This window comes from Stegostoma tigrinum, chromosome 27 (assembly GCF_030684315.1).
Source record: "Stegostoma tigrinum isolate sSteTig4 chromosome 27, sSteTig4.hap1, whole genome shotgun sequence".
NCBI classification, from domain to species: domain Eukaryota; kingdom Metazoa; phylum Chordata; class Chondrichthyes; order Orectolobiformes; family Stegostomatidae; genus Stegostoma; species Stegostoma tigrinum.
In genome coordinates this window covers 22,704,111-22,718,866 of record NC_081380.1, presented here as the reverse complement: position 1 = coordinate 22,718,866, position 14,756 = coordinate 22,704,111, and the positions used below count along the sequence as shown (strand labels likewise).

At 40.5% G+C, this 14,756-nt stretch overlaps 1 protein-coding gene across 2 annotated transcripts in view; it reads left to right on the top strand.

Annotated features, from left to right (window-relative positions):
* Window positions 1–14,756, top strand: part of LOC125464519 (double C2-like domain-containing protein beta) — a 274,254-nt gene that overhangs the window by 130,778 nt on the left and 128,720 nt on the right. For both annotated transcript variants that reach the window (XM_048556969.2, XM_048556968.2), the window contains one exon: window positions 985–1,094. In XM_048556969.2, the coding sequence (XP_048412926.1) occupies window positions 985–1,094 (110 nt within the window). The remainder of the gene's footprint in view (window positions 1–984; window positions 1,095–14,756) is intronic.

Genomic DNA, 14,756 nt, shown 5'->3' with positions numbered 1-14,756 from the left:
TTTTCCCAAACTAAACTAGTCCCAACTGCCTGCTCATGGCCCGTATCCCTCCAAACCTTTCCTATTCATGTACCTATCCAAATGTTTTTAAATGTTGTACCGTATCCACCATTTCTCTGGCAGTTCATTCCACATACAAACCACCCTCGGTATAAAAATAAAGTTGCCCCTCATGTCCTTTTTAAATCTTTCTCCTCTAACCATGAATTCCCCCTCCTTAGGGAAAAAAACCAGTTGCTATTATCGATACCCCTCATGATTTTAAAAATCTCTATAAGGTCACCCCTCAACCTCCCACGCTCCATTGAAAAGAGACTCAGCATTTTCAGCCTATCCTTATAACTCCAACTCTTAATTCCCAGCAACATTCTGCTAAGTCTTTTCTGAACCCTCTCCAGTTTAATAATATCCCTCCTGTAACAGAGCACCCAGAATAGGACACAGTACTCCAGAACAAGCCTCCTCAACATCCTGTGGAAACTCAACGTGACGTTTCAACTCCTATACTCGAAGGTCTGAGTGGTGAGGCCAAGCATGCTAAACACCTTAACCACCCTAAAGTATTTTGTTTAAAAAATCAAATATGTGGAATTTATCATAATGGAGTTCTTTGATTATCACCATATGTTAACATTACTGTTTCTGGGCCACTCAGACTGTTCAGAAGCAGTTATGATTTAGTTTGATGTCAGAAAGACAGTTACCTCTCATTCATCAAGATTTAGTTTTATTAAAGGATTTTACAACAAGGCAAAGGTTGTAGGAGTGAAGGTTCTCGTCCATTTAATGAATTTAAATTGATTGCATGCTGGGGCCTCGGCAGTAGAATCTCTTCAGAAACAAAGATTCACTGACAGCAACCTCAACATGACAAGAATAAATTTTCAAATGATAAGTTATCTACCTCTGTGTGAATAAATCAGATTTGAAGACACATTAAATATCTACGATAACATTAAGCTATTTTGTATTGTTTGGTTTTAGGCCAACAAGCTAAGGACAAAAACTTTACGGAATACGTTGAATCCAATCTGGAACGAGACTCTCACTTACTATGGGATTACTGATGAAGACATGGTACGGAAGACATTAAGGTAAAATAAAATTTAAATGTCTTGAAAATTTTGAAGCAGTTTAAAACTTTTTGATATGGAGGAGGGAAGATCTCATAATGTTTAAGGAAAGGAAATGAATAAGTGCTCGAAGAAACATGAGTTAATCTGGCCTGGTCAGAATACATTTCTGAAAGACTTAATTAACCTTATAAAAGATTTTGATGTTAGATGAAATCCTCTTTTTCTATATACGTTGTTTTGTGCAAGTCAGCAGTCCGTGAAAATTGTAACATTCAAAGAACAGGCAGTTCCAAGGAGTTGCTACATTTGATAGGTCCAAAATATCAGTTACATTAAATGACTCTGAGGAACAAAGGCAGGCCTTTTCGTAAGATTTTCAATTGGTCATACAGATCAGTTCAATGGTTACTGAACAGTCATTTGGAAAGAGGGTGTCCAATGAGTTATTTATCACATGCAGGCTGTTGGCTAATCAAGTACTTAGGGAACAGCTCCATTCTGAAGACATGGAGGAATCTCTCTCTCTAGAACAAGGTAATTGTAATCTCAAGGACTGTTTCAAATAGCGGAGATAATGTAGCTTCCAGAAGTTTAAAATAATGCCACATGGGTTAATGTTAACAATGTCAAGAATTTGCATCGTTATTATTTTTCACAACTAAAGAACACAAGAAAATTGTTCTCTGGGAAAATGTTACGCTATTCAATCAGCCAATTAGTTTGGAGTCAACCTGTTGATGTTTGTGAACTGTATCTTGTCTTGTTAATGAGTCACTACAACTACATTCCATAAAGACTGGAGAAATCACATGGTGTGTAATAGCTGTTAGCACCTGGCATATTATCTGCACCATGTATCGTGTGTTCATCCAGCTACATATTGGGCAGTAGACAGTGCATTCTAGATCATCTGCTAATGAGGGTTTCTGGTAAAATTGAACTGGAAAGGATATCAAGTGCAAAAGAATTGAAAACACTGACAGTTATGATTAGATGATGGATTATTTCCACAGGTTGAGACAGCAGTAAGATAGTTTATGAATTTAAGATTCAAAAGATATTGAAGAATTAAAGATGCACATATAAAAATGGCAATGTTGAGAATGTGGAAGATGCAACCAGAAGGAGTAGTTGAACCAACTAACAGAACTGTATTTAAGTGGCAGTTCAATGGTAATTTGGAGGAGAAAATAATCGAACGATGTGGCACTGCAGTCTGTGAAGAGGGATAGGTGGTGTTTCACATGGAACACAACTGCAGACATAGACCAACTGGGCTGAATGTTGTCATTCTGTGCTGTAGAAATGAGATAACATTACTATTAAGTGGAACTTTCAGCCACAAACCACTGTCAAAGCAAAATCTAGTTTTTTAAAAGAAGATGAATACATAGTTGTTTGAAAAACAAAATGTGCCATAGTGGTAGGAAGTCATTTGGAGGATGGGATCCAGATATGGCTCATGCAGAAAAAAATACCACCTGAGATGTAATGGACCACATGGTATGTGTTTTTGAGGTGATTCTAGAAGAAATTTATGGGAAAGATTTTATTGGCAGGAAACAAATATTTTTGAATTGATGTTTTTGATTCTTTTAAAAGTTTAAATCCATATCTGAGTCCCCAAATCTATTGTTAGATAGAAACTTGAAATGTACTAAATGGCAATATTTTAAATTTGACTAATCGGTCAATGCAAAATTTGATTAAACTGGCATTCATCTTTTCCAAATTTACTGTTTTCCTATGTTGAAATATTCTTTTTGTACTTAGTAAACATTTGACTAATCGGTCAATGCAAAATTTGATTAAACTGGCATTCATCTTTTCCAAATTTACTGTTTTCCTATGTTGAAATATTCTTTTTGTACTTAGTAAACCAGCAAATGACAACTGCAATAAACAACAGGCCACTGTTTTCATGAGTTAGTTGAGTGTTGAGAGACAAAGACAATTATAGAACATAGAACATAGAACATTACAGCACAGTACAGGCCCTTCGGCCCTCGATGTTGTGCCGACCTGTCATACCGATCTCAAGCCCATCTAACCTACGCTATTCCATGTACGTCCATATGCTTGTCCAATGACGACTTAACTGTACCTAAAGTTGGCGAATCTACTACTGTTGCGGGCAAAGTGTTCCATTGCCTTACTACTCTGAGTAAAGAAACTACCTCTGACATCTGTCCTATATCTTTAGGAATCTCTAATTCTAAATGATAAAGAAAATGCCTGTTTATTCTTTATTTGAAGTCATAAATAACAATCAGTGTGTGTTTTTTTCAGTCCCTTCTGGCTTGCTGTATAACTATTTAACGAGTATTCCTTCATTATATAGCATAGATTCTCATGAATAGAACTGTGGAAAATGCTGGAAACAAAACATTATGCATTAACAAGGAAGTGAATTTCTGTTGGTAAATTGCGATATTTAATACACCTTGCTAAAAGCCAGTGGTACTATTTAGACATTCTGTAATATTTTATTGATTTCAAAGGATTTCTCTTAGGTATCATTAAACATGACTAGAATCATCAATGGACAAATGGCAGAATTTTATTTTCTTTCTAATATACAAAGAACCTGCAGTTTGTAATCAAGGACTTCTACATTTTATGACATTTAAAAGCAAACGTCATTGTCAGACTTCTGAAAGTTATGCATAATGTCTCAGTTCAAACGATTGGGAAGCACTATCATGAGATAGTATACTCTATTACATTAAAATAAGACTTTGCAGCACATCTTCACTTAATTTTGAAATAGAACCTATTAAATATTCAACATCATTGCTAGATTATTGTCAGTGTTCCTGTGAACTTCATACATGTGGGACGCATAGATAACAACTTAATATTTTAAAATAGTAGCGAAAGGGTTAAAACAATCTGATAACGTAAGGGGCTATTTTGTTCTTGGCGATTAGCCTGTGTAAGTAGTAATCAGTAAAGAGGACAATAGGGACGTTTTTAAGACGGAAGCAAGGCGACCATACGGGGATAAAGGCTAGGAAACAGACTACATTGTAGCGAGCATAAGATGAAGAGTTAAACAGGTAGTTGTGAGAAACACCTGTTTAAAAAATCATGAGAAAGGCAAAATATTCAAGATAAATGCGAACCAAAGCTGCAAAATAAGGAAGTGGAGCATACCGAGGCTAAGTGAGAAGGAAATAACAACTACTAAATGTATTGTTGGAACATTTAGTTTACGTGACTAACTGCGATTATTGAACGGCTATCAGAATGTGAGCCGTGCTCGGGCAGCCTGCAGTTACTTTATATCATCCATGCAGTCGTCATATACCATTGATTAACTGCCATGTTTCTGCAGAAAGAAGACATCGCGTAGTTCCTTGCCTAGTATTTCTATTATCAGGGAAACGAGTACCCTACAATATCCTGACCATGCACGCTATGTTTTGTACTGTCCATCGAATCTTTTTCATTAACACACTCGGTATTGCAGCTGCATCAACATTTGTAGGTTCTGAATACCGATGGCTAGCTCGAGGATGATCTCTTGTTTTTCAGTGGCATTTCTTCGTGGATAGGCCTGTTCATTTCCTTTAAGCCCCAGGTTGGCTGAAACCTTCCCCATTTATTTTGGAGGTGACCTGGCGGTTTAACTGCAGCCCAGCATTTGCCACTGACCAGTTCTTAGTGGTGCAGTCGACTATCATTACAGTAACAGCTCTTCATACTTAACCTGATAGCAGTGAAGCATTACAGATACTCATTTTGGCATTATATCCAAGAACTGTTTGTTGAAGATAAGCTGTGGAATTCACAGATTTTCAGGGAGTAAATCTTGTGTAACTGCCCTGTGTTAAGAGGCTCTGAATCTATTCTAAATTCTACTGAAAATACCCTTGTCATTTAAAAATTAATTTTAGTGGGTCACGATAAATTCAAAAGCAAACATTTTTTTGCCCAAATAGAAATGCTTTGACTACTTTCGCGATGTTCTAAATGTCATAATTTGCTTATGGAAATTTCATGCAAAAACGCCTTGTTTTGCAGAATTTTGCATATATATGTTCATGAATGTTCCAGTTTAAAGAACCAATGGATACCGGCTAAATAGTTCTGAAGCCATCAAGTGTCAAGTAAAATGATTCCATTTTGTGCATTCATCATAATAGACAAATTATTATGACAATGATCAGGCCATGGAAAGAGGGACATTTTGGTTGAACTCTATTAGCCATATTATTATAAAAAGTTAACATATGTATTTGTCTCTTTTTCATTCCATCATTTGGCAACAAACATTTTCTTTGATTCAATGAGCCAATTAAATCAATAGGTGCATTATAAATACTGTTTAAATGTCTGTTGTGACAGAAATAATCAAAGTGCTAGGAAGCCTGATGTATTGGTGTATTTTGAACATTATTTTGTTCAATGCTTTTATGCTATTCTCTTTGCGAATAATAACTAATTAACGTGGAGAAGAGAGTAACGTGAGTGAGGAAATGACAATTCCAGAGTTTGGACTGAAATGGCTGAAGGCCCAGCTGCCTATTTTATAGTAAATACATTCAAGTTAAATGATCACAGAATATTAGCTGGACGACATTCCAGAAATGGGGAGCGTTGAAGTCATGAATGGATTTGAACATTATGTTGTGAATTTTAAATTTGAGGTCTTAAGCCAAGAAAGGTCACTGAGTGCAAATGATAAGGACTTGGTCTGAGTCATTGTACAAACAGAAAAGCTTTGAAGAGCTGAGGTTAATGGTGAGTGGAGGCCAAACAGAGGTACTCCTCTTCTCTAGCCCAGTCACTGCTAGAGGCCAGAGGGAGGTACTTTTCTGTGGTCAGATCACCTGAGGGATAGGAAACACAGCTCATGGTGTTAAATCTAAAACGGCTAAAATATGAAGTATGCAACCTCATTAAAATATTGACTCGGCCTGGACAGCACCTGCAATGGTAGTCAGATTGCTGTGTGTTTCTTCAGAGACCTTCTGACCCACAATGTCCACTGAGGAAATGCATTAGGGTTGGGAGAATTGGAGAAGATGGGATACAACCCCTTTTTAGACGTTAGCTGCCATGTGGCAAATTTTAAGGTTCAGTTTGAATGTAAGTGAATGGGTGAAGGGATGAGATGGTAAGTTTGTAGTCAAGTCAGGAGATAGTGTCATTTTGAGAGAGAGAGAGAGAGATAGTCTATTCTGGTGAGGGTGTGTGGCCTGGGCTGGAGGTCATTTTTGTAGAAATCTTAGGACCCTGTAGAATGAAGACCTATACCTACAGACCCCCCAACCCCCCCCAGTCATCTTAGCAATGATGTCCTAGATTTGCTGGCAGCCAGCAAGTCCCTATTACGGTGCAATTGGAGTTCCATATGAACACCCTGTAGAATCCACATTGCAGCAGACTCCGAAGGAATTACCTGGGACATTGAAAATTAAGATGGGCAATTCCTCTACATTTGGAATGGTCCAAAAATCTCCATTTAAACTGGAGACCAGAGGGTTCCAGTAAAATTAAGTAAAAGCATTAAATACATAATTGAATATATAATCTAACTCCTGAGCAGCTATTCAACTGACCCCATGATTACTTCTCAAACCCCAAGCTCCTGTTCCCCAAACACTTAAACGCCACAGACCATGACTAGACATTGCCTGGTACTTGACCATGCTCGCCCCACTCTGTCCTTGACACCTCCCCCCCCCCCCCCCCCCCCCCCGACTTCTTTCCCGCCAACCTGAACCCTCCTGGATTGGATCTGTCTCATAACTATACCCCCCACACCCTTCTGACCTGTTCCAAACAGTGGTCTCCACACCGGACCTGGCACAACCACCAGACCTGACCCAATATCCCCGTCAAACTAAGACTCTTGTTGGACCAGACCTCCCTAACCACCCAGACCCAACTCCCAGTATCTGCACCCTTGCCAGGCCTAATCCCCCTCACCTACCCTGGTCACCCTAAATGCTGCATCACTTACTCAGTCCTCTTGCCACCTTGGATCCTGGCACCCTACCCAGCTGGTGCCCTACCTTAGTGTCACCCTACTCGACTGGCACCCTAACCCTACTCATGTGGCTTCCTGCCCTGGCATACTACTTCTCCACACCTGATAGCCTACTTGTCTGGCATCCTATTTATCTGGTACACTCTCTGACCACCCCCCTGGCGCTGTACCCTCCCAATACGTTCACCTCACACTTGTCTTATCTACTTACTGCTGAACAGAAGCTGCAACAGTGTCTATCAAAACCTGTAAATTTCAGAATATGACAACTGACTGGTCTGAAAAGTGAGATGGTGTGCCTTTCTCTGACAGTCATGCACCGTGAGAGAACTGCCAGAATGCAGGTCTGACTTCATATTTCTAGACCTTGTTTTTATTTGGTATCACAATGCTAAGTGGGACGGTAGTGTTTACCATGGAGTCTGCATCAAAAATCTAACTGCTAGACTTCCTGCAGTTTTGTTTATGGAGCCCAAGGATTCATTCAGTTTCTCTTCATGTCGCATCTTCAGTGACAAGCAAGGAGCAAGAGGAGGCCACTTGGCCCTTCAAGCCCACTTTGCCATTTAGGAAGACCATAGCTGATCAGATTTTAACCTCAGCTGTATCTTCCTGCACACTCCCCAAAACCTTCCATCTCCTTGGTAATCAAGAATCCATCTACCTCGACCTTAAAAGTATTTAAAGATTCTGCATCCACTGCCTTTTGAGGAAGGGATTTCAAAAGACTTTGAACCATCTGAGAAAACATTTTTCTTTCCTCATCTATGTCTTAAGTGGGCGACCTCTTATTTTTGAACAATGACCACTAGTTCTAGTTTCTCTCATAGGAGGAAATGTCCTTTCGACATCCACTTGGTCAAGTCCCCTCAGAATTTGTCCGATGGTTGCTAATCATGGTGCAGTGATGCCGTGACATCACACTGGGGCAAGTGGAAGGAGTGGACCTCAAGTTTTCCCTCAGCTAGTACAGGAATTGAACCCACACCATCAATGTTATTAAGCACCAGACTCAACAAGTCGGCCCTAAAAAGCCCTACTCCTCCAGGCTACAATTGTCAAATCGGTATTTTATTTGTTTACAGTGATACCTTATTGTACTGTTGTAAATTAGCTGCAAGTTTGAAGTCATAATTCCTCAACACTGGAGTGAGGCATTGAGAAAGCCCTGCTTTGTTTGGAATAAGTTTGAACTTCGACATTCCATTTCAAATCATGTGGCTGATTTTGACTTAAGGAACTTGATTGGCAGTGGATCAGAAAAATCATCCATTGGCCTTCTCTTCGTAGACTTAACTTGGGGTAAGGGCAGGAAGGCATTGGGATCTTTGCCGTGCGCCACTTCTATACTAACCCTAGATGGAAGGCATTGAATCCCGTCCTGGGTGTGAAGCTCAAGTCACTTTACGTCAAAACTATATCTGTTATGTGAATCTTACTGTAAAACTCTGACTCATGCTTTGACACTCTGACCGTTAGGGCCATCTTTAAGGTTGATGAGTAGATGATTTCACGTCCTTCCACCCCCACCCAAAAGAAGATCAAATAACTTCTTTCAGGAAAAGTTGTGCACATTATGAGGTAGCTTCAATTTGAGCTGTCACTTTCAGGAACTGTCTCTAAGCAACTGACCCAATTAGCTACTTATTATTGAGAGCCCATTTCCAGATTTAAAAAGTTGATGCCAAAAGCAATGATATACAGGAAGGGTTGAGTCACTGGGCTTCCAGTTATAATTGTTAGCTAGTGGGCAGATTTGCTCCTTTGTTTTCCAAACAGATCGAAATACAATGATGGATTGGCAGGATGTATCCATTGTGATGTTTTAAAAAGAATCCTATTTTCTGTACAATCTGTACATGTGGTTAGGGTAAACTCTAAAGTTATGCACCTGGGACAGATTATCTATGATTGAAAGATAGACTCCTAGACTGCGGCTTTCCATTTTGGAGTTAAAAGTATAGCAATAGTTTCTTAGCATCATACCCCCCCATAGCCCAAGATGACTTTTCTCACATGATCCATTAACTTTTTAGCTCATCTTGTATGCAAGCAAATTTTATCACAAAATAAACATCAAATCCTTTGCAGATAGCGGGAGTAAAGCCTCACCACTGAACCACTTCCGTGGTTCCAGGCTCTGGTACACCACTGAAGAGCACTGGGCACCCCTTCACCTGTTGCAAGTCAGGAACTCGACAGTGGACAGTGGTCTTTGCTCCCACTCATGCCCTAGAGATATGTCTAAAGTGTCAAAAGGTAGTTCCTGACTTCAATTATACATCATTAGAAAATCTGGTCCAGGTCATTGGAGCCAGAATGGAGGGCCTCTTCCCCTTTAAGACGGGGAAGAAGCTGTCCGTGCAATGTGGGCAGCCTAAGTTCAGGTCATTCTGGAGGTCTTTACCTCAAGTTGACATCAGTGAAGTGGGACCTGGCACAGAAAGTGAATAAATGATGCCCTGTGTCTTGCAAGGATAAATACTGCCATCTTCTCTATGCAAACTCATACTCAAAGGGCCATCAGTCAGTTTAACTGTGCCGCAGCACAGCCATTCACATTGGTATGCCCAACTTGCTGGGAGATAGACAGGATATGTCCTGGAAGGCAAACGTCCATCTTATTGTGACAGTGTTGCAGTGCTCCCCGGCCCTGCATGTCTTACTCCCTCACTCACTAGAGAGGGATCAGCACCTGGAAAAGTCTCATGCACACATTCCCACCATCATTTTCCTTTCTCTTATTGCAGCATGAGCTGGCACACAACAGGAAGGAGAAGGCCCAGATGGACAGAGACCTGATCCCCAGATTTTCACTGCATTCAAGGAGTGGTGCAGCTGATGAAGGACCAGCACTGGTCCTGTGCAAATGGCACAAGCCACTGAACAGCCTTGCTGTCTGCTCTTCCCAGAAGCGCAACCTCTCTCACATACATTCTTCTACAGAATGTGTTGTGTTTCTTCACTAACAAATTCTTTCCCACTGGTATAAGTGATCAATGGGCAACCAAATGAAAGCAGGTACAGTGGCTACACCCCCCTGCCCCACCACATTCCACTGACACTGATGCGCCTGACAGCCCAAGGGAGCCATAGACAACGTGACCAGCTGCAGCTTCCTCAAACGCTGACTGTTTCAGCACCTTGAATATCTTGGCTAGAACAGATTCAGGAGTGGGTGAGCCCATCACTGGATTCTGTTCCCCAGAATGTGGAGGAAGAAATGTCTAAGTCTCTAACACTTACAGGAATGCTGGAGACAATGGGGTTGCTAAATCTCGTACAGAAGGCCTGTTTTTGTACTCAGATGTTCACTTGCCTGCCTCTGCATCCAGCAGGAATGCAGGATGTCCTCCTCGTCTGAAGCAAAAGGATAGTGGAATGCATTCATCCACTGTGATGGCTCCTGTACACAAATGCTTTGCTGCTTCCATGGAAGGGGTGGTGGGCACCTTAGATACTCAGATCCAGCAGAAAGTTAAGTGGGTGCTAGATATGCACTCAGGCCTACATTCCATTGCTGTAGCAACGAGTGATCGGCATCAATGACATGACGAGATGGGGATGAGGCACCTCAACATCAATCCAGATAACACATTATTGGTTAATTTTCCTAATGCTATGTATTGAACTTTGCTGAGTGCCGTGTTACCTGCATCACATCTTCAAAAAGTACTTCATTAGCTGTCAAGGACTTTCAGAAGTCTGACGTACTATCATTATGCAAATATAAGTTTTTTTTAAATCATGAATTTTAACTTTAGTAACAAGACTTACAGAATATTGAAAGCTGTCAGGAAGACCTGCATTTTACCTGCACCAACAGCATTACACTCATCAACCCAGTCTGTTATCTCACCACAAATATCTCAATCAGGTTAATTAACAAATCCGTGTAGACTTCCCATAACTTGTTCATGTTTATCCAAATGACTGTTAGTTTTGTTCCAGATTATCTTTTTTTGAAAGTTTCTTTGCCATCATTGTTAAACTGACTGGCCTGTTATTTATTTTTGCATCCTTTCTCTTTGAACAAGGATGAAATATTTGTAATTCTCCAAGTCCTCTCACACTACCTGTGTTTTGAAGGAAGTTTAGAAGTTTGTGGCCAGCTCTGCTGATTGCATTAAATTTAGCTAAGAGATATTACAATGTCATTTACGCATGGAACATTAATTTTTTGGGGGCATGGAGATGAGTAGGGGAAATGAGATATATTTTAGTGGGATGAGAGGCACAACAAATTTGTAAAATGATTACATCAGGGAAATGATTGTTAACAATAAGAAAATGACCAGGGCAAGGTAACTTCCCACATATGGCCAGGTAAGGCAGCAACAATGCTTTCTCTTTCTGGCTGTAGCCAGCTGAGATGCTGAGCCTTTCTCTCCACAGTGTAAGGTCAGTTGAAGTGTCCCATCCCTACAACTGCTCCACAAAGTCTCCTTTCATCCTCCCAATGCACAGAGTCTGAAGACTGAAACTCAACACATTCTATTCCCCACCTCAAAAAGTACATTTGTAAACACAAACCTTGACAGGCATTTCCTGCATGAATTGTTAAACAGTAAGTAGGGCAGGGTTTGTGAGATGGTGGGAGAAGACCAATTGCAGAAAGCAAGGGAAGCCCCAGCAATATTTGCCCTGGGTGGGAGGGAATTGTAGAGGAGAGATGGAAGGGGGGCAGTTGTAGAGGGAGATGGAACAGCACATGGAGAGAGCCATAAGTCAGTGGTGGGGCAGAAAGAATGGCAATGGAGAGGGCACCTCCTTTGACGTGAAGATGGCATCACATTAGTGGAGCAAGACAAGAAGGGACAGCATGGAGGTTTCAATGGGAGATAAGGCATGTCGTGAGGTGACAACATGGGAAGGGTGGAATAGGAAAGGGGATGGGATGGGGATGATATGAGAGTGATGAAAGGAAAGTGATGTATGTCCTGTGGAGGATGGAATAGGCATTTAAGGAAGCATTGCTATGATAATTCAATGGGCTTCATCAGCAAATGTTTTGCTGCTCACTGCTAATTCTGGAATAATTATGATTCCCCATGATAGCCAGCCTTTAATTTCCTTGCTAATTTACTGATGTATCCTTGCAATTTGTCAAGTGCCTATAAGATCCAGCTAGTGATCCAATGGTGGCTCCATTATTTCTTAATTCTGACCAAGTACACGCTACCCTTGACTTCTCTTACGCATTCTCCTGCTTCAGGACTATAATATTCTCCACCATAATGGGGTCCCCTCCACCATTCATAGATCAATCCTCTAGGGATTGGTTAGCTCAGTCTGGTTTGCAACGCAGAATGGCATATGGGTTTGATTCTTGAGGTTACCATGAAGGACTCTCCTCCTCAACCTGCCTTGACTGAGCTATGGTGATTAAACCACTATCAGTTATCTCTTTGTAATGTGAGAGCACTCTATTGGTTCCTTGGGATTATGATGACCTTGCCTTTATCCCTACACCCGCCTGTCATGTTGTGCTCCAGGATGATAGCCTGGACTATTCGGCTGAATGTTTCCTTCTGCCATCATGAACTTGTGATGCTACTGCCCAGTAAAGTGGCTGGGGAAGTGTGGTGTGTGCAATCATAGACCAATGATTCCTGAAGCAAGTGAATCCAGGCCAATGTGAGTACCTTCTCATGGCTCATTTCTTTGTGCATTTTAATGAATATTCACCACCAGGTTTTGAATAAGTGATTATTGCAATCCTGCCCGCAGGCCATTTTGCATGGCTTTAACTGTAATTTTATTGTATAATGCTTCTGATTCATGCGCTTATACAGATTAAAATGATGGGTGCTTGATGCATTTCTGAAGAAGGGTCTTGGCCTGAAATGTCAGCCTTCCTGCTCCTCTGATGCTGCTTGGCCTGCTATGTTCATCCAGCTCGACACCTTGTTATCTAAGGAAGAAAAATGTTGGGAGAATCAATCCAGGACACTGTTTTCACCTTTCAGTGCCCAGCTTGTAGCAGTTTGACTCTTTCCAGCAATTTCAGCTATCCATGGCCAGCATCTGGGAGACCCGGGCCTATTTGTGTGAATCATGTTTTTATAAAATCTGCACATTTTCTTTGTGCTTTGCTTGTACTTGTCTTTGGACACAAATACATGCATTTCAAGCAGCTTCTGCTAATGTGCATCACTGGAAGTTTGGTGGATTCTATCAAAATTGGCTACTAAGGCAATGGCATACGGTCAGTACGTGTAGGGTTCTAGTGACTTGATGCCAGTTTTGATATTATGGTATGTAGTACGCTAGAAAGATTCTCAGGCGATTTTGGAGGCAACTGCTGGTCAGCTTTTGTGCTTCTAAGATGCTGCTTGGCCAGCTGTGTTCATCCAGCTTCACACTTTGTTATGTCGGATTCTCCAGCATCTGCAGTTCCTATTGTCTCTGCTGTTGGCATTGACCTTAGATGAAAGTAGATTTAGGAGAAGTAAAATGTGACTAAGAAGGCTGATGTCCTGATTGGGTGATCAAAGTTATACTAGAAATGAATTGCGATGTTACAGCCCTAATTTTCTGATCACCTCAATTAATGGAGTGAAATCAATACCTGGTTACACTAACAATTCCTGAGACTGCTGCTGCTTAACAGAAATAGACAGTCTCCCATATAGCTGAGTTTTCTAAGACTTTTGCAATAGATTCAATTCAATTTTTAATCTCATGTCAGTGATCATAGCAAATAATGCTGAGATTCCTCGACATGTATTGGCTGTGTTTTTATTACATGAAACAATTACTTTAGAATCAATGGAATTGTTATTGTTTGTCTTAATTGGATGTAAATCTTCTCCTGGTTAATATTGGTAAACAAATCTTCCCATGAGAAACATATCATGTTAATAATTGGTTGGTTTTTATTCAGACCAGGCACGCATACTTTGAAGATAAGTTCCCATTATTAAGACTTTCTGCATGCAAATCCATTTTGTGCGTAGAATTCTATTTCTACTCCAGAAGCCTTGGGCAATTCTAAATAGCTGCAGTGTTACTGAACTGTCAAATATTTAAACAAAAATTGTCACGTGTTTCCTTGCTTATCAGATGCCTATCAAAGACATACAATTTGACTCTTTCCAAGTGATGTTCACCGATAAAATAAAGAAGATACTCATGATTCTTGGTTAAGGATTGTCTGAAAATGTTGCGCTGCATAATGTACTGCATTACATTAGTTTCCTGTTGATGTTTGACATAAGGGATGACTGAGAAACAACTCACTTGATAGTGTCTTCCCGTGTCCTCAAGGTATCATTCCAAAGTTCTTCACTGCTAACTAAGTAGCTTTTGATTGTTGTCACTGTTTCTTGTCGTTCAAAAGATTGTGAATTTTCAGGATTCTGTCTCTGCTATAGGCCCGTGGAACATTGTGTACATCATGTTCTGAGGTTGACTGATCTTAGGCACTAAGAGAATTCATTTGGAATCAAGCAGGAAGGTTGAGTTGATGTGGATCAGTTAATGCTACTCAAATAGCGAAGCAGGCTTAAGGGACCAAAATGCACCTACTCCTATTTCTTATATTCTTTTGTAAACAAATACTGTAGCCAGTATGCACACAGCAAGGCCCTATCCACAGCAATTACATCAGGAAAGAACTGGGAATAACATCAGAATGAATAAAATGATAATGTTAATGAACCATTACAGAATCACCAAAT